Genomic DNA, 22,594 nt, shown 5'->3' with positions numbered 1-22,594 from the left:
CCAGGAGGTGTGGCCGCGGCGCGCACGCGCGCAGAAGCGAGTTTTGCTGGGGGAATCTCTGGAGGGAGGTGACGGCTCCGCTGGGCGGGCGGTGGCGATTCCACGTGCTCTCGCGGCCGGTTGAAACCTTTGGCGGGCGCTGGCTCAGAGGTGAGGGGCGGTGGCCCAGAGGTCCGACCTAGGAGGCTGGGGCTCAGAGAGTGGGGCGGGGGACGCGCTGTGGCCGATGCCTGCGTTTCCACCGTTAGAGAGTCTCTCCTTTGGCGTATACGCATGGAAGGAGGAAATGCATTCAGGTCCCATTCGTACTCTGGGGAAGTGGAAGGAGTTCCGGACTTGGGATGACCAATCCCTCCGGGTTTTAAAATGGAAAGGCCCCCGTGCCTTGAACCCACAGAGGGGTTTGCAGCCAGGATGGTTGGTCACCGCTGGACTGGGCTACAAGGCATGTTGGGGACGAGGCGCTTGCCTTCTTTGAGTCTTGGGGAGCTGGGTCCCAAAGGAGGAGGCCTTAAGGCATAGTGGTTGAGAGCCCGGGACTTAGGGCCAGAATAGCTGCGTGTGAATCCAGGTTTGCCACTAACTGTACGTGTGACCTGCTGCAGGTTACTGAACCACTTCGTGCCTGGTCTGTCAAAAGGGAATAATATAGAATCTAACTCAGAGAATTCTTGTAAGGATTACATGAGCCCAAACGTGTTAACCGCCTATGATAGGGCTTGGCACATAGTAGATGCTCAATAAATGTCAGGATTTTCTGCAGCCCCTGCCTCTGAGGAGAGATTAGGGGCATGAAGTGGGGTGTGAGTGCGTACAAGGCTGCCTTTCCTGCAGAGGGCCCATCTGGGACTTATTCAAAGAGTGGCCCCAGCCTTCCCCACCAGTGCCTAGCATAGTGCCTGACAGGTAGGCTTGCACAGATAGTTATTACACCAGTGTTTAAACCCGTGCTGGTGATGTAGTGTGTGGGGAGGGTGTGAGACTGGAACTGGGAGGCAGAGAGACCCGGCTCAGCTTCTCCCAGCCTCAGCTGGCTCATCTGTCCAGTGGAGATGGGTGTACCTGCCAACTAGAGTTTTTGCAGAGCAAGGGAGAGGTCCTCCCTGAGTGCACATCCAGACCCTCATCACCCCACATTCAGAGGTTTAGGTGTGATGGTGGACAGTTTGTACTTGTCTGTCCTTCCCTTTCACCATACCCTTCGTTTCTTGGAATTCTCCCTCCTCCCCGCCACCCCCCAAGGGGCTCAGGGCTGGCCTAGATGACCAGATGCATTGTTTCACAGATGGGAGAATTTAAGTTCTGAGGGTTGAGTGCTCAAGGCCACAGCTCACTGGGGGCTGTTGACAGCTTGGCCCCTCAGGTGGGCTGTTTCGGTGTGTGATGGTGGCAATGGGGTTTAGGTCTGTGTGTGTATGCGAAGGAACGTTTTAAGAATAGTTGTTTTTTTTTTAATAAACAATACAAAAATGTGTAGGGAGGAAGGTAAAAAATCACCCCAAATACAATCCCAGAACAAACCTGAGTTCATGTCATCAGGGAACAGGGAAGTAGCGTGGGCACCCATGGGGTGGGGAGCCATAGGAGACTAGAGAGAGTTTATGAAGATGGATGGATGGACTGAGGGTCACATTTAAAGAAGCATGTGTTTGGAGGGGACTGGGAGCCATGTCACTGACGTGCATATTAATAGATCACAAGAAATTCTACCATTGGGTAAGGATCCATCACTGACATCTGGGATCTTGTTTAACTTTCCACACAGTGCTCTACGATAGATAATAGACCCATTTTACAGATAAACGGAATCTGCGAAGTTTAGGTACCTCGAGGTCATTTAGTTTTCACTTGGCAGATGCGGGCTCCAGCTCAGATTCTCTGACCCTGACTCCAGGCCCAGGTCAACAGAACTCGGCCACCGTCTTGATAAGAGGAGACTGAGGTGCCTGGATTGCTTCACAAGTTCCCGGCCCCATACTGATGCTGTCTGTTGCCCATCAACTCAGCGCTACTGTCCAATACCCATCATACTCTGCTGTGACAAGGGTGGTCTCCTTGCCCAGTGTGGCCTGGCTTTAGGCTAAAGACTTAGATTTCCTTTAAATGGACGGTCATGACATATATGGCACCTGAACCCAGTAGACAGGTGTCCTAAAAGTCTTAATGCAGCATGTTTTTAGCTTTTCTAACCTCTGAGCTACAAATGTTACAAATTTACCAAAAACATCATTTGAAAGTTTAATTATTTAAATTTCTTCCACATTTATTTAGTCTTGTGAAGTTTGAATGAGTTGAGTCTTTTGTTTCAGGAAGTGCAGTGCTATCTTCAATTAGAGGAGCTGAATTTTCACAGGGTGTCTTCTTGTAAGTTTGTAGCGTTTGCACTTCTGAAATTGTCAGCCCTGCGCTCAGGCTTGCCAGGCAGGCTGTGCAGTTAGGGTGGTTTTGGGCTTGCTGTTTTGCAGCCCCTCCCTCCTCTCCCCACACAGGCACACAGGCAAGTGTTTACTGCATAAAAGAAAGGGGTAAGCTCCTTACAGACCTTACCTCCTTAGCAAGCAGGTGGCCACACTGCCCCCATTGCTCATCAACTCTAAAAATGCAGTGATGGCTCTAAAAATCCAGAGGCACTGTGAGACTGAGTTCTGGCTTACTGTGCAAGCTACCCATTCTACCTTTTAAAGAATCGCAACAGATTTCTAAATGTAAACATATGCCACGAAAAACCAAATGAAAACGTTTGGAGGGGTATTTTTCTGACGGACACGTGACCAAGTTCTAATCCTCGCCTGAACTGATGTTTACACTGTGTATGGTTAATCCGCAGAGGTAAAAACATGTTTTACACAGATATTCCGATCATCTTTTTTGTCAGCATCACTGGCTTTGAGTTGATAAATTTTGTCTCCAGCGGTCCTCTTCAGGCCTTTAATTCCTGACCTTCCACTGCAGCCTGCACCACCCAACTGGATCTCAAAGCTTGCCTAAGCCTCCTCCCCTCCCCTCTCCCCCTTGATTAAGATACAGAATAGACCTCAAAAATGAAGGTTGGAAAGCTCCAGTCCATAGCTTCAGTTTGAGGGGGTATTTTTTTCATGGTTGAATCTCCTTATGAAAGTACTTTTAAACTTTCCAGCAGGTAATTTGGCTCATCGCAGCTGCTTCTACCTTGTGTGTACAATGACAGTCCATTTCTGGGTGCTTAATTAATGGTTTACTGTCATTCTTAGACCAAAGTGCCGCTAGAGACTGTTTATTTGACAGTGTGGTGTGGGCTTTTGTTCTGGCCTTGTTCTCCTTGTGAGGCAGAGTGGCTTCTCTGTTGCCTGCCAGTAATCTATCATCCTTCTGCTGGGTACAGAATGCTGGCTTTGGGGGAATAGGTCATAGTCCAAGTGATGCCAGCCCCCCAGGACTTGTGACTGTTTCACATCTTTACCATAACCAGGTGAGAAGATGGTCTTTGTTGGTGCGCATCCCAGAACAGTCAGGTTTGTTTTCCTCTGGATTCTCTGCTAGGCTGTAGCTGACCACATGTAACCCTGATGGTGAGCTGAGGAAGGGGTCCTGGAGTCAGGGACCCGCGTTTTGTGTGTAGCACATCAGGCAAACTGACATCCAGCAGTGCTCGGTGGGGCAAGAGACCCCCAAGAGAGGCCAGCTGGGCCTCTGTAAACCCTGGAGTTGCAGCCAGGATGTACATTTCCATTCAGGGTTGAATGAATGGGAATAGCCCTGATCCTTGCTTAGGTATGTCCTCTCCAGCAGTGACTCAGAACGTGGGAGTGGAGGAGAGACAGTGATTTCATACATGAGAATTTTCCACGACCCAGGAGTCACTCATTTGTGCTGAAGGATTCTCGAATGAAGTCTTATCCAGAAACAAATTGTATCAGTTTACTTGATCCTTACCTTCACCATGAGGAAGAAAGTGCTGGGTTAAACAATTGTTCTCAATATTTTTGCTGTGAAACTTATTTATAATGTGAAACTTATTTATAATGTAAAATGACAATACTCTTAGAATCTAGTGATAAAAAATTATATAACCCTGGAAAGTTACTATGACTTCTGTCACACTTTTAGGTTTTGTTGAGCACAATAGCATCTCCGTGAACTTTTTAAATGGTAGCTATGTGTAGGTGTGGACCCACTTAATCATGGGGCAGTGCTCGGGACACTTGGGTTTGGGAACACCCTCCAGTAACGCAGCACCCAGCATTGGGACACCTGAATATGGTCCCATTTCTTTCTTATTGATCTGACAGGGAGCCACACCTACTCCTGTCCATTAAAACTGAGAGGCACATCCTCATTTTTAACATCTGGTGGGTACATAGTTATGCCTATAGGAGTGCTTTTTGTGCTTATACAAATTATTTTTAGGCCTCTTCTCCACTTTCTAAACCTTCCTCAGTTCCCCTTTTGCTGTGTTCTTATTGTATTTGGGGACTTGAAATAATTTGCAGCACATACCTAGAGGCATTAGAGAGAAAGAGAACGCGTGTATGCACTTTAAGTTATTGGGAAAGGTAGGATATTTCATTTAACGCCCCCAAAACTCTTCATCTCTAGAAACGGCCTGTGAAGCTTAAATCCTGGTTCCGCTACTGTGTGACCTTGGGCAAATTACTTAGTCTCTCTGAGTCCCAATACCTCGTGTAAATTGTGAACAGTAATAGTCCTTACCTCATAGGGTTGCTGTGAGGATTAAATAAGTTCATTAGCTTAAAGCTGTTAGAATAGAACCCAGCACATGGTAAGCACTCAACAAAAGTTAGCCATATTATTATTGTTGATTATAATTTACTTATGTGGTGGTAGAGGTTTATGTAGATTGCTAATCAGCTTTGATTCTGTTGTATTGTTGTTTTCATGTGAAAAGCTAGCTGTCTGAATCATATATTTGGAAAAGCAGTTTCAGACTACAGTGATAATTATCTTTTTTCCTTTTTGATTTTTCTTTTAGGATAAGACATAAAACCTGTCTTGGATAAAAAACTATTTAATCATTTAGCTAAAAATGGTATTTTTTACATGCAATGCATGTGGTGAATCAGTGAAGAAAATACAAGTAGAAAAGCATGTGGCTCTTTGCAGAAACTGTGAATGTCTTTCCTGCATTGACTGCGGTAAAGACTTCTGGTAAGTTCCACAGAATTCAGGTAGATCCATAGTAAAGGTCCAGACCAATTATGGAACCCCTGGTCCCACAAAGCAGTAAAAAAAAAAAAAAAAAAAAAATAAGCAAGAGGCAAATTTGAGAAAAGAAATTAAGAAAAAAAATTAAAAGTGCCTTACAAGACCATTTGCCTTTTAAGGGTGATTTAAAGAGAAGACTCAGGGAAAGGGAATTATGGGTTCGGTCATAATCTGATCAGTCTGTGACACTTGCTGTTGTGTCCTTGGCACCGTTACCAGACCCAGGGTGGTGACCACGTGGAGTAGGGTTTCAGGGGTGTGGTGTGCTGATCACAGTGAAGAAATGGATTTATAGACCGGAAAATGAATTTATTAATTCACAGTGAAGGAGCTATCTGGGAGAAGAGGCTTGGCCCTCCCTAGAAAATCGGCGGTGATGGTGGCAGTGAAGCTCCTGGCCCCCCGTGTGTCAGGTGCTTCCACTGAGAGGGTCTCTGGAAAGAGGAGGACTGAGGGGAGGGGCAGGATGGATCTTGCTCGTCCACCGTTTCTTCGGGAGGGTCATTTGTAGTTGGCCAACCTCAGCCTCATACTGATTCCCTTCAGCTTCAGAGGGTTCAGGTAAAAAGGTCATTTTTGGTGCATCCGCCCTAATGGCCTCTATGGCATTTGGGGGATATTTGCTGAGAGTCCGTTTTAATTTCTTTCTAAAGCAGTGATATTTAAAAAAAGAAAAAAAAAGTTTGGAAACTGCTAAAGTCTTCGTTCATACCTAATCCTAGGAGGAGGGATATATAGAACAGGTGAAAATTGGGTGGTTTCTCCTTAGGGGACTTTGCCCTCAACCTTGCTCCCACGTTTCCCTGAGGACCCCATAGAGCTTTAGAAAGATCGTTTGAGACAGAATCAAGTTTCCTTTTTTTCCAAGACTCCTAGATCTTTTTTGTGACCTGATACCACCATTTTACACCACCTTTTGACTTAGTCTACAACTGATTATTGATTGCCTACTACATTACCAGGAAGTCCTACAGGTTTTGTAATTTAAGATAAAGCCACCCTGTTGTAGAGAATTCTTTCCTTTTTTATTTAGTATATATTCACATATGACTAAAAAAAAAAATGCTGCCTATCAATTTGATTTTAAGACATTTGTATATAAAAATGGGTGGAAAGTTTGGTGGTGGGTTTTGAACAGTTGGGAAGAAGGAAAATGTGATGTGACCAGGAGGTTACCAGTATAGTAAGTGAAAGAGGTGAGATGGCTGTACAGAGCACAGATGTGAATGTAAGTGTGGACGGCAGAAGGCTGGGGCAGCGTGCTAGCTTTAGACAGAGACTCCAATTTGAGAATCAATCTAACGGTGGAACTTTCTCACTTTAAGGGGTGACGACTATAAAAACCATGTGAAATGCATAAGCGAAAATCAGAAGTATGGTGGCAAAGGGTATGAAGGTAAAACCCACAAAGGTGATGTTAAACAGCAGGCATGGATTCAGGTAAGGTCTTTCTTTTCTTTTCTTTTTATTATTATTTTACTTGGACTGTATCTCTTTTTTTCTTAAAGACTTCAACTGTTTTGTTTTTTTTTAATTTGTTTTTATTTTTATTTATTTTTGGCTGCATTGGGTCTTTGTTGCTGCACGCGGGCTTCTTCTAGTTGCGGAGAGTGGGGGCTACTCTTCATTGCGGTGTGCAGGCTTCTCATTGCGGTGGCTTCTGTTGTTGCGGAGCACGGGCTCTAGGTACACGGGCTCAGTAGTTGTAGCGCATGGGCTTAGTTGCTCTGCGGCATGTGGGATCTTCCCGGACCAGGGCTCGAACCCGTGTCCTCTGCATTGGCAGGCGGATTCTTAACCACTGCGCCACCAGGGAAGCCCTGTAAGATCTAATTCATCAAAAAGCTTCATCTGACATCTTCTAGTTTCTTGGGACACCTAAGAAACCAAGAATAAATGTTATCATCCGTGCAGGCAAGACCCAGAAACATCACGTCTTAGGATAGAGCTCTTTATTTCTCTTTCAGTGCAACTGCAGTGTATTTTGTCTTTAATCTACACGTTTTGCAGATTTCTTGCAAAAATATTTCCAAATTCTCACTGACTTTCCCTTGGCTACGAAACCGAACGGAACCTTTCTAATCTGTATCTGCATCTAGTGAAGATGCAACTTTTATAACTCAGACTATGTTAAGCTGTGGTGTCTGTCATCAGAGTCGGGCAAAACAGAGACATTTTCATAAATGTGAGGAATTTGCTACTTCTAAAGTAGAATGAAAGCATACATTATAAAAGTGGCAAAAGCAACGAAATCCCTAGTTTACTGAGGTATAGCTTCCAGTATGTTATTCTCCATTTACAGAAGAGTAGCAGGAGGAAAGATTCAGAAAGGAAGGTAGGAGAATGAAAAGACATGTCATCTGTGTGGAAACTCTGTATTTTCCTGGAAGTCAAATAAATAGTTACTGTCTTTGATGACAGAGTTTAAATGTGAATTTTCTGATATTGACTAGCTTACTGAGTTAGAAAACTCCTGGGAGGGAAAATCGGTTCACGAAGGACTAACAAAGTCTGCCAATGCAGATTGAGAAGCTAGTGAGACCCCTTGTCTTAACTGAGATATTTGGCTGGCAGCCATCAGCCATACTTTGGGGCCCTATGTCTGCTCTCCCTGAGTACCGGATGACATTCCTAGGCCCCTGAGCTGGAGGTACCTGGTGCGTGAGTTCTGTGTCTGTTGACATCACATCTTGAATGAAATCCTCTAGAGCAGAGGTCAGCAAAGTACAGCCCACAGGTCAGATCCGGCCCACTGCCTCTTTGTAAAGTTTTATTGGCACCCAGCCATACCCATTTGTTTACACGTTGTCTATGGTTGCTTTAGTGCTCCAAGGACTGCACTGAGTAGTTAGGACAGAAACTAAATGGTCTGCAAAGCCTCAAATCTTTTCAGAAAAGGTTTGCCCACCCTTGTTCTAAACTGTCAGGCTTCAGCAGCCGTGCCACTGTATTAGAGATCCGAGGACTTTGTTCCGGATTCTGTCCTGGTGCACCGGTCCGCTCCCCATCTGAGTCCTCTCTAGCTCCCTAGCTGGCATCGTCAGCAGACACCTGAGACCAAATGTGGTCTGCTGGGAGAGTGCACGGGTCCTGCTGCGACCTGTCCAACAGACATGGATTTGGGTATTTATTCTTTTCCTTAAATCCTTAAATTCTCCATTTTTAAAGATTGAATTTTGGAATCCCATCAGTGTTAATGTTCACCGAGCATCCTTCCCGATGTCTCTGTGCTTACACACACAGAGTGGATAGTGGGTCAGGGAGAAATACCCTATTTGGCATGGATCTCAGTGTTTTCCTCCAAACTTGGTCGCTGGTACGCTTCTCCTCTGGTTCAGCACGCGGCTCTGGCCAGTGCTGAGCTAGCCTGACTTCTTCCTTGTTCATGCTTTCTTGATTTGTTTTTCTGCCTGGGTGCCTTATCCTCTTTGTATCCTGTATCAGTTTTTTTTCTGGTCTGTTTATATATAGCTGCAGTTCTTCCCTAATGCAGGGACCCTTTCCTGCACTATATTGGTTTAGCTGCATTATTTGTCTTTATTTGTTGGCTCATAAGTGACCGTCTTTCTTATGGATTGCCATCTCCCTAACTTTAATAATTACCTTTTTCCTCTGCCTTCACTGTGATTGCCATAAGCCCTTTCTCTAGATCACTTATTTATTTTTCATCTCTTGTTCTTGCTATGTCATGTTTGTTTGTTTGATTTTAATATTGTTGTCTTGATCTTAAATTTATTCCCTAGTCCCTAGAATATCCACTTTTGTCTTATTCTTTTGGTTTGTTTATATTTTTTTCTTTCAGTTTTTAAAAATTGTGATAGATTATACATGACATATAGTTTACCATTTTAAAGTATATACAACTAAGTACATTCACAATGTTGTGCAAACATCACCACCATCTATCTCCAGAACTTTTTCATTTTTTGATAGGGATTACATTTGAATCTGTAGCTCTCTTTGGGTAGTACTGACATCTTAATAATATTGTCTTCAATTCATGGACATGGGATATCTTTCCATTTATTTGTATCTTTAATTTCTCTCAGCAGTGTTTTGTAATTTTCAGTATATGTCTTTCACCCCCTTGGTTGGTTTAGTTTGTTCCTAAGCATTTTATTCGTTTTGATGGTATTATAAATGGAATTGTTTTCTTAATTTCTTTTTCGATTTGTTTACTGTTAGTGTATATAAATGCAACTTGATTTCTGAGTGTTGATTTTATATCCTGTGACTGCTGAACTCGTTAATTGGCCCTGAAGATTCTTTTTGTGGAATCTTTTGGGTTTGCACCGTGTAAGACTATGTTATCTGCGAACAGAGATTATTTTACTTCTTCCTTTCCAGTGTGGATGCTTTATATTTCTTGCCTAATTGCTCTGGACTTTCAGTACTATGTTGAATTTGTAAACATAGACATTAATACAAAATCTGTACGTGACGTGTGAACCTGCGAGTTTGACTTCCATGAAACTCATCTGTCAATTATTTATTGTTTTTGTTTTATCTTCATTTTTTGTAGAAAATTAATGAATTAATAAAAAGACCCAATGTCAGCCCCAAAGTGAGGGAACTTTTAGGGCAAATTAGTGGTTTTGACAACGTTCCCAGGAAAAGGGCGAAATTTCAGGTATGTATTTGATATGACTTCCTTGAATGGAAGGGATATGGGCCTATTGGTGACAGCTTATGTATACCTGTCAAAATATGGGATAAATGGGGTTTTTTCTTTTTTTTTCATACAGAATTGGATGAAGAACAGTTTAAAAGTTCATAATGAATCCATCCTGGAGCAGGTGTGGAATATCTTTTCTGAAGCTTCCAGCAATGTAAGTCAGATCTCACTCTAGACTTGCAGTGTGGCAAAAAGGATTGGTAATAATGAAATGGGAATGTCTTATTTTTGGAGGTCAAGACAGCCTTCTTTTTCAGAGAGCCTCTCTGTGCCTTCATTAATGGGAAGGAATAAACAGTGCACTGCAGAGAAGATTTCCTTATTGTGCAGAGAAAGGTATTTAATCCCAATGTTTGATAATGGTACCAGCTAACATGAATTGATCCGCTTAGAAATTAGGCAGTGGGAAGTGTTAGAAAGAACAGGACCTTTGGGTTTCTGACAGACCGGGTTTGGAATCCCTGCTGTGCTGTTTGCCAAGAGTTTGATCTTGAGCATGTTATTTAACCTCTCTGAGCCTGAGTTTCCTTATCTTAAATAAAAGTGGGTATTTATACTCAGTACTTACTGGGTACCTGATGTGTGTCAGGCCCCAAACAAAAAATAGAAAATATCTCAGGTGTGATAGTGCCACCAAGAAAAATAAACAGGGTGAGGACAGAGAGGGTGACTAGGTGTTCTTTTAGGTGTGGGGTGAGGGGTCACGGAAGGCAAATGAGGGTATACAGGCATCCCAGCTCATGCCCAGCAGGTAGGGGGCACTCGGTAAGTGCTGGTCTCCTTCCTTCTGATGGACGGAGAAGGCATTGGAGTAAATGAGTCAACCACCTTCAGTCAAAATGGTTTGATCAGAGAGGCCCCAGATGTGGAATACACATGCAGAGAGTCTTACTTTGATATCTTGTAGGCACATTCTTGGTTACATTGTTAAACATTTTTCTCATTAATTCAGTTGCACTTAGCTCCTACTTGGAGCTTAAGTCCCATCTGGAGACATATTGTTAGTGTTTCAAAAAAAACAGTGGGGTCTGACTGGTCTTTTATTCTAATCACCTTGTCAGCAATTGATTTGCTTTTTTATGTAGAGAGAATAGTTTTGGCCACAGATTGGGATAAAAATGAAACTTTCTCTTGGCAGTATATCTAGCGTGTGTCTCTAAACATACAAACTAGGCCTTTGAAACCTTACAACCAATCATTTAATTGGCAGTTATGTGGCACCTGCTTTTTAAAGGTTATTTACATTTTAACTAAGAATCAAAAGTTTAAAATTACTTAGTTTAACTCCAGGTTCAAAAATAAAGGGTTTTCCACTTTTCTTTTTAAAGCTGTGAACATACTAAGAATTAAATAAAATAACCAGTAAGCAGCTTGTGGTAAACTCTGAGCTCTGTAAAACGAGGCTTGTTATTGCATTGCCTTTGTGCAGTAAATGTCCCAGCATGTGCCTAGAGATTGTGGTGCAAAGAGTTCAGAGGCCCCGGAGGTGTTGGGCTGGAGACTTTATATTCTTCTCAGCTGCAACACTCTCTGTACCCTGGTGTGCATCGCACCTGGTCACTGTGGACGCAGCCATCCTCAGGCCCAAGTCCTGCCCTCCAGAGCTGTATTCTAGTGGGGGAGACAGACAGACAGCTGCGTATAAGGGTTGATGCTATGGTGTCAGGTGGTGATACAGGCCAGGAAGCAATGGGAGGCAGGAGACGGGGCAGGGAGTAAAGGAGGGTGCTCTGTCAGGAGAGAGTCGGTGAAGTCGTCCCTGAGGGGACTACGTTGGAGGAGAGCCTGGAATGAAATAGGAAGTAGATGGGGAGTGAATTTGTTCACTCATTTATTGAGTAGCTGCTGGGCGGGTGAATGTGTGTCTCTCTCCCTCCTTCCTTTCCTCGCTCTCTCCCCTCTCTCTCTCCCCTCCCTCTCTCCACCTTCTTCCAGCAGCTGGGGGATTGGTTTGGAAGTGGAAGCGAGGCAGCAGCTAGAGACTTAGCTGAAAGGGTCGGTCTCAGGGCTGCGACGCTCAGACCCTGGTGTGATCATGCTCACTACACACTGTACCCTAGGAAGGAGCTTGTAGGACAGGGTGTCCCTCTTCCTCCTGAGATCCTTTCTGAACTCATCCCTGCCTCGCCCGCATGTACATGGACGACTTGACTTCTCTGAACTGCTGCTGAGAAAACTCCAACTATTTAGTTTAATCTTTAGTATTAATATCCTAAATGCTACTCTTTGAGCCCGGGGCTGGGCATTGAGGGTTGCCTGAGGCGGGAGCTCAGTAGAGTTCTTGTTTGTCAGTGAAAGCCAGTCCTTCATTTGGTCCAGGTTGGGGGCAGCATTCCCGCCTTGTGGCCTCGCCTCTCAAAGGAGGAGGACTGCGGTGACTTGTGCCAGTCACCTGGCCGTTAACTAACAGAGATGGAACGTGGGCCCTGGCCTCGGACTGTCCACCACACCTGCAGCAGCCCCGGAGCCACCAGCACTGACCTTGGCCCTGTCCCTCCAGATGCATCAGGGCTCCTTGAGCAGTTCAGTGAATTGCTCCACATCTCCTCTTGAGAAAGGGCAGGCCTAGAGACTGCAGCATATTTATAGTCAGACGACAGCAGGCAATGGAGCTGGCTTTGCTGAAGTCATTTCTTAAAACAGTCTGTGTGCTGGTTTGAGTAAGGTGGTGCAGTAAATGGGAAGTTTATCTTATTCCAGCTCACATTTCCATGGTTCCTTACTCTCCACTTTATACTCTGTCCAGGTGTCCCTGACTGTCCGCTAAGGGTAACCATCAATCTAAACACTGATGATGATAACAGCACCTCTGTCTAGTACTCAGTAGTTTACAAAACTCTTCCCGTACATCTGGCTGCTTTATTGAGCATCGCTTTTCTCCTTTTATTTGTACATGAACTGTATCAGGTAGATATCACTAGCTTTCTTTTCACAGATGAGGAAATAGGTTTGGAGCAGGTAAATAACTTGCCCTGAGTTACCTGGCTAGTAATGAACAGAGCTGGAACTTGAACCCAGGTCTGCAGATGCATAAATCTGGTGGTTTCTGCCACACCTACATGCTCATCTTCTACCAAAAAGGCAAATAGCGAGCCAGAATTAAAGGTCTGGCTTTTACGTGGCATACGGATTCTTCACTTTTCCAGTGGAATGAAAATGTTAAGTGCAGAGAGGAATGTGGGCTGTGGGTAGTTTTTTCCATCTTTGTATATTTACTGCCACATGTTAACTGTTTTTGGGGGTGGTCACAGTTGTAAAATGGTAAGTAATAAAAATTTCCTTAGAAGAATTTATTCAGTAGATACATGAGATGATATGTGTCTGGAATGAGAATTTATGTGTTTCTTGGTTTCGCTTAATAATAAGGAACCAGTCAGTAAGGGGCAAGATCAGCAGCCGCTGGAGCAAGCGGCCAAACCATGTGCAGAGAACAACGCCAAGGTCGCGTCCTCCAAAGCAAATGACAGCACGGAAGAGCCAGCAGAGACGAAGAAGAATAAGAGAGAAAGGAAGGAAGAACGGCAGAAGAAGAGAAAAAAGGAAAAGAAAGAACTAAAATTAGAAAACCACCAAGAGAATTCAAAGAGTCAGAAGCCTAAGAAGCGCAAAGCAGGACAGGAGGCCGAGCAGGAGGCTGCAGGGGAGGCCGTCTTCGAGGCCGCCAGCTCTGCAGGGAAGAAGAGCCAGAGGAGCAAGGCTGAGTGCACCCAGGACGGGGCGGTGGATAGAGGCGCGGAGCGGGAAGGGGAGACAAAAACCAGTCTAGGGAAAAGAAAGCAGAAGCATTCGGAAGGTTTGTGGCTAGCTTATGCTCCAGGGTTTGTTTTTTGTTTTGTTTTTTGTTTTTTTTATAAATTTATTTATTTTTGTTTACCTTTGGCTGCGTTGGGTCTTCGTTGCTGCGTGCCGGCTTTCTCTAGTTGCAGCGAGCGGGGGCTCCTCTTCGTTGTGGTGCACGAGCTTCTCATTGCGGTGGCTTCTCTTGTGGAGCACGGGCTCTAGGTGCTCGGGCTTCAGCAGTTGTGGCTCACAGGCTCTAGAGCACAGCTCTAGAGCACAGCCACAGTTGTGGCTCACAGGCTCTAGAGCACAGCCTCAGTAGTTGTGGCGCACGGGCTTAGTTGCTCCACGGCATGTGGGATCTTCCTGGACCAGGGCTCGAACCCGTGTCCCCTGCTTTGGCAGGCGGATTCTTCTTTTGTTGTTTTGTTTTTGTTTTTGTTTTGCGGTACGCGGGCCTCTCACTGTTGTGGCCTCTCCCGTTGCGGAGCACAGGCTCCGAACACGCAGGCTCAGCGGCCATGGCTCACGGACCTAGACGCTCTGCGGCATCTGGGATCTTCCCAGACCGGGGCACGAACCCGTGTCGCCTGCATCGGCAGGCAGACTCTCAACCACTGCGCCACCAGGGAAGCCCCTGTTAAATACTTTTTAAGCTGTGAGTTTGGGATGTCTAAAATCTGTTAGACCTTGCATTTTGAACCACGTAAGGCAAAGAGCATAAGGTTTGGGATCAGGCCGTCCTGGGCTTAGTCTGGGCAGGTGCCATCACCTCGCAACTGCCCATTTTGTCATCTGCCTTGGAGGAGAAACCCCACGGGGCTGGGGTGCTTGGGGAATGAGCAGGGTGATGGATGTGAGGGGCCTGGCCATGTAGGCTTCTCATTAAATGGTAGCCGCTAGTATAAATGCGAAATATTTTTTTAAATCTTTCTAATTACTTAGTTGAAGCAGATTCTAAGAAGAAAAAGATTAAGCTCCTGGGACATTCTGAGGATGGAGAACCGGAAAACCATGAGGCTTCTGCAAAAGGTATGGCTGCCATCATTTGGAAGCTCTGCCCTCTTTAGGCTGGGGGAGGAGGAGGAGAGCTGGGCCCGTCCGATGGTCATGCCCTCCAGAGGCACGTGGAAGAACTTGAAGCAAAATCCGTTCTCTAGGGTGTGACTGCTAAGTAATGAGCGAGAGCTGTGTGAGTTGGTCGTACAGGGTCTGTGCAGCTTTGAGGATGGAATGTAAAGCTGTCTGGATTGGAAGCATGTGTTATCTTTGGAGCTTAAAATAAACCCTGGTTCTGAGGCCCTGTTCGCTCTCCCTGCTTCCTTGTCCCTGCCTCTCATCCTCTCCTAGAAGTACCCTGAGGTCCAGCCGGGCTTGGCTTTTCCTCCTCCCGTCTCTGGGTCTGTCCCTGCTGTCCCCGCTCTCAGAGCCCCACGGCCACCCCGTCCCTCAGCCAGAGTGCACACTTGTCAGCTCCAAGGTTCCTCTTAAGCACTGCCCCCTCCGCAGAGCTGTTCCCACTGCTCAGGCCTAGAGCACTCCCTAGGGTCCTGCCAGTCAAGAACAGGCCCGAGGACGCGATGGGAATCAAGACTTTATTCACAGAACTTCAGTAACTGCTCGAGTTGGGTTAGATTTCTGAGCTTGTAACTTTGATTATGTGAAGCTTCTCTTTTTTTTTTTAAGTTAAATGTTCAGTTTTGAGATAATTGTAGATTCACGTGCAGTTGTAAGAAATGATACAGACTTACGGATCCTTCTGTAGCCTTTACCCCATTTCCTCCGAGGCTGATCCCTCACACAACTGTAGGACAAAATGCCACTGGGCTGTTGACCCCGTACGGTCAAGAGACAAACATTCCCGTCCCCACTTATAGCCACACCCACTTTCCTCTCGCCCCACCCCCTCCTTTACCCCAGAGGTCAACACTGTCCGTTTACCTCCATTTACCTCTCCGTTTACCTCTCCATTTCTATAATTTTATAATTTCAGAATGTGACATAAATGGCATCATTTAGTCTGTAACCTTTTGAGATTGGCTCTTTTCACTCAGCATTGTTCTCAGCAGATTCATCCAGGTTGCTGCACATCTCAATAATCCATTCCTCTTCATTGTGAGCAGTGGCCTGGTGTGAATGTACCACGATTTGGTTATCCATTCATCTGTTGACAGACATCTAGGTTATTTCCAGTTCAGGGTTATTATGAATAAAGTGCATGTACAGGTTTTCCTGTGGACATGCGTCATGTTTTCTGGAACAAATGTTCAGGAGTGCAATGGCTGTCTAGTACGGTAGTTGCATGTTTAGTTTTTTAAGAAACTGCCCACTTTCTCAGAGTGGCTGTACCATTTAATATTCCCTCCAGCAATGTGTGAGGGGTCCAGTTTCCCCACACCCTGGCCGACATTTGGTGTTACTGTTTTTTATTTTAGCCATTTCAATGGGTATGTGGTAATAGCTCACAGTGGTTTTAATCTGTATATCCCTAATGACGTTGAATATCTTTTCATGTACTTATTTCCCATTTGTCTATCTCTTCATTAAATTGTCTGTTCTCGTTCTTTGCCCATTTTCTAATTGAATTGTTTGATTTTTTTTTTTAACTGTTGAGATTTGAGAGTTCTTTATATATTCTAAATACTAGTCCTTTGTGAGATATGTGGTTTGCAAGTTTTTGTTCAGTCTGTAGCTTGTCCTTTTATCCTCTTAACAGTATCTTTTTGTAGCGCAAAAGTTTTTGATTTTGATGAAGCCTCACTTGTCAGTTTTTCCTTTAAGAGATGATACTTTTTTTTTTTCTTTTTAAGAGACGGGGTCTCGCTATGTTGCCCAGGCTGGAGTGCAGTGGCTATTCACAGGCGCGATCCCACTACTGATCAGCACGGGAGTTTTGACCTGCTCCGTTTCCGACCTGGGCCGGTTCACCCCTCCTTAGGCAACCTGGTGGTCCCCCGCTCCCGGGAGGTCACCATATTGATGCCGAACTTAGTGCGGACACCCGATCGGCATAGCGCACTACAGCCCAGAACTCCTGGGCTCAAGCGATCCTCCTGCCTCAGCCTCCCCAGTAGCTGGGACTACAGGCACGCGCCACCGCGCCCGGCAGAGATGATACTTTTGATGTCATCTAAGAACTCTTTTTGCCAGCCCTAAATCCCAAAGACTTCTTTTCTGTTTTTTCCCGAAATGTCTTACAGTTTTAGATTTTTACACCCAAGTCCATGATCCATTTTGAGTTAATTTTTATGAGGTATGAGACTTGGTTCAAGGTTCATTTCTTTGCTCATCAACGTCCAGTTGGTCCACACCATTTGTTGAAAACGCTGTCTTTTCCCTCAGTGAATTGCTTTTGCACCTTTGTCAAATATCTGTTGGGCATATTTGTGTAGTTCTGTTCTGGGTTCTGTCTCATTGGTTTGTGTATCCGTCCCTCCACCACACATTCTTGACTAGAGTAGTTACAGCCAAAGTTTTGAAATTGGGTAGGCTTATTCCTCTCGCTTTATTCTTTTTCAGAATTAGAAGATTTAGAATAATCTTGCCTATGTCTGCAAAGAATCTTGCTGTGATTTATATAGGAATTGCATTACACCTGTATATTGATCTGGGGAGAATTGATCACTTTACTGTGTTGAGTCTTCTGCGCCATGAACATAGCATGTCTTTCCGTGTATTTAAATCTTTGATTTCTTTCATTAGCATTATGTATCTTCAGCCTACATGTCTTCATCTCCCCAGAAGCAGAGGTTCCCGAGATGAGTCCTAACCTGCTAACAGTAATTATTTGTGGCTGTCCTCTGTCCTCTCTGGTTCAAGGTTCAGCTCCTTTTGCTCATCTTTGCCTTGCTTACTGTGCTTAGAAAGCCCCTTGATCTTAGTGGATCCTTAGTAAATCTTAAGTTCATTAGATACAAGCCCTATCTTTTTTATAGGAATTTATAGGATGGTGGTACTTAATGGTGCTTAGTTAACCTGCTCACTCTAAGAATGAGTTCTGTGGATGGTAGTCAGCGCTTCTCGGCCACTGTGATTGGACAGGTCAGGTGTCTGCAGCACGGTACTGTGGCATCCTGTCCGTTCTGGGCTTCTTCATTCCTGGGTAGCAGCAAATAGATGGTGCAGAAATGGTTTCTTAACCCTTTTGGTAGTACAACAAAATACAGTGTTTTACATATAATTCTCTATATCGTAGGTAAATTCAACTGGAAGGGAACTATTAAAGCTGTTCTGAAACAGGCCCCAGACAACGAAATAACAATCAAAAAGCTAAGGAAAAAGGTATGAAGTATGAACCAGGTATATATAAGCTGGGGAGAATCAGTTCTTTATTTTAAAATGTACAGTTTTGTTCTGTTTTTCTAAATCTGAAATACTGTAGTGTGTATGTGTGTGTCTCAGTGACTTTCAAGTTGCTCCTTTTAGCCCCTCAGGGCTTGTGGGGAAGGGATGGAGCCAGACCCCATCCACACTTCCTCAGCCAGAGCAGAGCCTACATTAAATATGAAAATTACTGCTCTACGTATGTTGCTGTCTTTTGATTATTGCAGAACAATGGTTTTTTCTCATTGTAACTTTTTATCAGTGTCTGAAACATGCAGCCAAGTGCTCACACGTGTACAGCTACATGAATTGTCACGAGCAGGACACCCTTGTGTAACCAGTACCTGGGTTCTTTCATTTGTCACTGTCGGCCTTATTGTGGGTCAGAGAAAGAACATTGTAGGTCAATTTTCAGGACAAATACCCCCATTTGACACTTGTTTTCCTTTGTGAAGGTTTTAGCTCAGTATTATGCAGTGACAAATGAACATCACAAATCTGAAGAGGAACTCCTGGTCATCTTTAACAAGAAAATCAGCAAGAACCCCACCTTGAAGTTATTAAAGGACAAGGTCAAGCTTTTAAAATGAACATTTTTATATTTAAAAATTGAATCCATTCCATTGATCTTCTCCTTTCACAACTGTTTGTAAAACATGTAATGATGATAACAACTCAAATTTTGCTTTCCAAAGCTGTATTTTTAAGTTAAGAAAAAAATATATTTTTGGTAGAACTTATATGAGAAAATAAAATATATTCTTGTCCCAAGTTCTAAATTTGTGGTAGTGAAAATATTTTTAAATGTGACAGGTCAAAAAATAACTTGAGGGCTGCCCTGGTGGCGCAGTGGTTGAGTGTCCGCCTGCCGATGCAGGGGACGCGGGTTCGTGCCCCGGTCCGGGAGGATCGCACATGCCGCAGGGCAGCTGGGCCCGTGAGCCATGGCCTCTGGGCCTGCGCGTCCGGAGCCTGTGCTCCGCAGCGGGAGAGGCCACAACGGTGAGAGGCCCACGTACCGCAAAAAAACAAAACAAAACAAAAATAAATAACTTGGTCAGACTAGAAAGCAGTTGTTTTAACTACATCACTTCTACACATTTTCAATTAGAGGGTTTTGTGGGTTAGTTTTTTGCGTGGTTTAATGTACACATGAATTGTAGTATTTCATCCAGGAACAGTCGAAACAGTCCTTTGTGTGTCATAATCCTTGCGCAGCCAGAAGTTCTGCTCTTTAGAGGGGGTTTCTCTGTAACAGTTTGGCCCATCCACTCTGGCCCAGTCCGTCTTCGGCCACAGATGGCAGATTTGTCGGTGACTAGATTTTGGGGTGTGGCCTGTGACCAGGTATAGGGAACCAGCTCGTTGGAAACTGAATCCATTATTCGGTGCTCCAGTTGGATTGACATGCTTTCAGAACTGGTCCTCTAAATCCTAGTTTATTGTGCAGGAGGAGAGCCAGGCCACTCTTTTTTTTTTTTTTTTTTTTAAATGATCATTTATTTTATTTTATTTTATTTTTTTTTGTGGTACGCGGGCCTCTCACTGCTGTGGCCTCTCCCGTTGCGGAGCACAGGCTCCGGACGCGCAGGCTCAGTGGCCATGGCTCACGGGCCCAGCCGCTCCGCGGCATGTGGGATATTCCCGGACCGGGGCACGAACCCGCGTCCCCTGCATCGGCAGGCGGACTCTCAACCACTGCGCCACCAGGGAAGCCCCAGGCCACTCTTTGATATTTGAGTAGGTTTTGCCCACAAGTCCCTTCACAACTGGTGTGTGTGGTAAGAATCACCCCTTTAACCAGTGTTAACTATCATCGTTAATACCTCTCACTACAGGTGAAAGCAAGAATGGGGCATGGAACAAGTGTTAAAAGGATTGGGGGGGCATTAATAGGAGCAGGGGGGCAACAGGGCAGACGGAGATATGCTGTGAGCCTCTGAGTCCCAGATGAGCCAGCTTTCCTCCTGCACTGTGTTCTGTTCTGATTTGGGGATGTGCTGCTGTGTCATGGCGGGATTCAGTGGCACTGTGTCGGGAGCAATGAGGACCCAGGCTTTAGAATCAGGCCTGGAGTCAGGCCCTGGCTTGGTCCCTTCATAGTTAACTGCTCTGAACCTGACTCTTTTCATCTGGACAGTGGAACAGTAAAGGTCCCTCTTGGGTTGTGAGTGAAGGGACTAATTTGTGTAAAGCCACAACACCATACCTAAGCCCAGAGACACCCATTCAGTGGTTGCCATCGCTACTGTTAGCAGGAACGGTTTCTGAGCCACGAGAGGCTTTAGATGTTTTGGAAGCAAAGGGGGGAAAAAGTGGGAAAGTGAAGCTTGACCCAGAACACACAGAGGGACAAAGCAAAGCCCTGAGTCCAGTCCAGGACGTCCCTGTCCGAGCACTCCAGGGAGCAGAAGCTAGCACCGCCGTCCTCCGGGGATGGGGGTGGGGCTACAGCACTACTCCCTGGGGGTACTACAAGCACCACAGTATTTCAGGATTTGTGTTGATTTTTATTTTTCCGTCAGTTTTACTGTCATGCGTTTAAGGCTGTTCCAGAATGCTAGCAGAACATTGGGCCGGAGGAGGTAACCCCTCAGCTCCCAGACGAAGCAAGGCCAGCAAATGGCGATTCTGATGGTCAGTGTCATGGGCAGGTCTCTTCGTTGGAAACTGCAGTTGGTGGCAGGAACGTCTCCCCATGCCTGGCTGCAAAGCACAATCTACAGCTCCTTCCCAAGGTCTTGGCACAGAGACCACCCTTTGGTTTTGGCGATTGCCTGCCTGACTTGAACTCAAACACAGACGATATTGGAACTCTGGGGACTTCGGAACCAATCTAATGACATTTGTTTTGGGCTTTACAGCTTCATTTTGTCTAAGTTGAGTGTAAGATTGGATTCTACCATGTTCCGCCTGTCCCTCTGCTGGTCTGATGGGTCTGGCACTTGGGTTTCCCCAAACCTGCCAGGTATGCATTTTGACACACTTAAAAAAAATTTTTTTTTGATACCTTCCTTTCTGGCATTCCTGGTATTTGTCAACTGTATGCACTGGCCATTTTCTGTGATGCTGTTTACAAATAGGATTTGGGAGAAGGTGGGCTGTATTCTGCCCACCAAAAGATTTAAGACGTGTTGCCAGCTGGGGTCCTCCTTTATGTCAGACACACAAGGCATTTTGCAGTCTGATGAGGAAACTGAGGCTCAAAACAGTGAAAGGGAGGCCAAGCAGGAGTGAACCCAGGGCTGCCCTTTCTTCTGATTGGCTGTGACAGCCAGACTTGTGCTGATGCAGAAGTCTAAATATTCAGGCAGCTGAAGGCAGGGGGCATTTAGGTGGAGAGAGTTGAAAAATTGCAAAACCACTCAAGTTTCCCCAGGTTAATCTTGCTCCAGGCAGGTACGAGTGGTTTGTTACCTCGGTGTGAAGTAAGAAAAAAGAGGCTTTCAAAGACCCTGTTCCTAGTTCTCTGTTTAAACCCACTTCACAGGGTGGTTGTAAGAATAAACTAGTAAAAGTCAAGGTTAATTGCATTGTAACAGGTCTGCAAATTTTTATGAATATCCTTAAAAAGTTATTGTATTAGCCTTCTAAACATGTCATTTTTCTTTCAGAGTTAAACCTTGAGCTGATCAGGTCCTATTAAAGCAATTTACTTTGATAGTATTGGGTTGGCCAACAAGTTCGTTCAGGTCTATCCTTAACATCTTGCAGAAAAACCTGAACAGACTTGTTGGCCAACCCAGTATCAAAGCAGCCTGAATTTCCTCTCTTTTCCGAAATAGATTTCTAGGACTTGGGGAGAAAAAGAAAAAGAAGAAGCAATCTTTGGTGTAGATTGTTTTCTTTTAGATAGCACTTTTGCAGTTGAATAAGGAAAGTTTTAAGAAATCAGTAGTTTTATTCAGTTCACCTCCATTGGTGAAAACATGTATAGTTCTTTATTCCACCACTGAAAACTGATCCTCCTAGGTGTTTTTTTGTGGACTCCCGCATAAAGTAGATAATTGTATATTGTTGACTTTTACCTGGATATAGAACCATGACACCATAGCACTCTTAAGATTATAATTCCTTCCTTGTGGAAGGAAATTAGAGATCAGTTATGCTCAGATAGGAGAAAAGGCATTTTATATGTACTTACCAGTACTTTGTGGTTACTGGAACTCAGCATACGTTCAGCCTTTATCCCTTCTAATTAAGCTTTCAAGATGGCTAGAATAGGCCTAAGTTTCTTTTCTCCTTAGCCAAGGAGAGTGTATTGTATTTCTCATTTCCTAGGTACAGCAGTGTTAACTTTATGTTGATTCCTGAATGACGCATGGGCAGGAGGTGGGTTGTGTAGTTAATCCTCGTTCTCTCTCAAGTAAGCTGGATTTTGGCAGAAGAGTTGGTACACGTGAGAACCTCGCCCCTTTCAGGTTCGGAAGAGGAATCATTGATCATAAGCATGCAGTGGGATTTCACAATTAAGGAGATTCTGTTGGGAAGTTGTGTGCACTGATTTTTGCCTTTCCTCACAAACATATGTTTGGACCTGAATCCTCCAGTACCCTAAGAGCCTGCAGTTCTGCTCTAAGCCCTCTTGTTGTTAAAATTATGTTAAGTCACAGG

The 22,594-nt window shown here is 44.8% G+C and overlaps 1 protein-coding gene across 1 annotated transcript; it reads left to right on the top strand.

Annotated features, from left to right (window-relative positions):
* Positions 1 to 21: 21 nt before the first annotated feature.
* LYAR (Ly1 antibody reactive) lies at positions 22 to 18,759 on the top strand. Its single transcript, XM_004269631.3, has 9 exons — positions 22 to 150; positions 4,970 to 5,145; positions 6,528 to 6,642; positions 9,725 to 9,832; positions 9,948 to 10,031; positions 13,244 to 13,670; positions 14,603 to 14,689; positions 17,853 to 17,938; positions 18,436 to 18,759. Exons 2-9 carry the CDS (start codon positions 5,024 to 5,026, stop codon positions 18,568 to 18,570), a joined length of 1,164 nt encoding a protein of 387 aa, XP_004269679.1. The 5' UTR covers positions 22 to 150; positions 4,970 to 5,023; the 3' UTR covers positions 18,571 to 18,759.
* Positions 18,760 to 22,594: the final 3,835 nt, after the last annotated feature.

This window comes from Orcinus orca, chromosome 4 (genome assembly GCF_937001465.1).
Source record: "Orcinus orca chromosome 4, mOrcOrc1.1, whole genome shotgun sequence".
Lineage (NCBI taxonomy): Eukaryota > Metazoa > Chordata > Mammalia > Artiodactyla > Delphinidae > Orcinus > Orcinus orca.
This window is presented reverse-complemented; position numbering and strand designations above follow the sequence as displayed.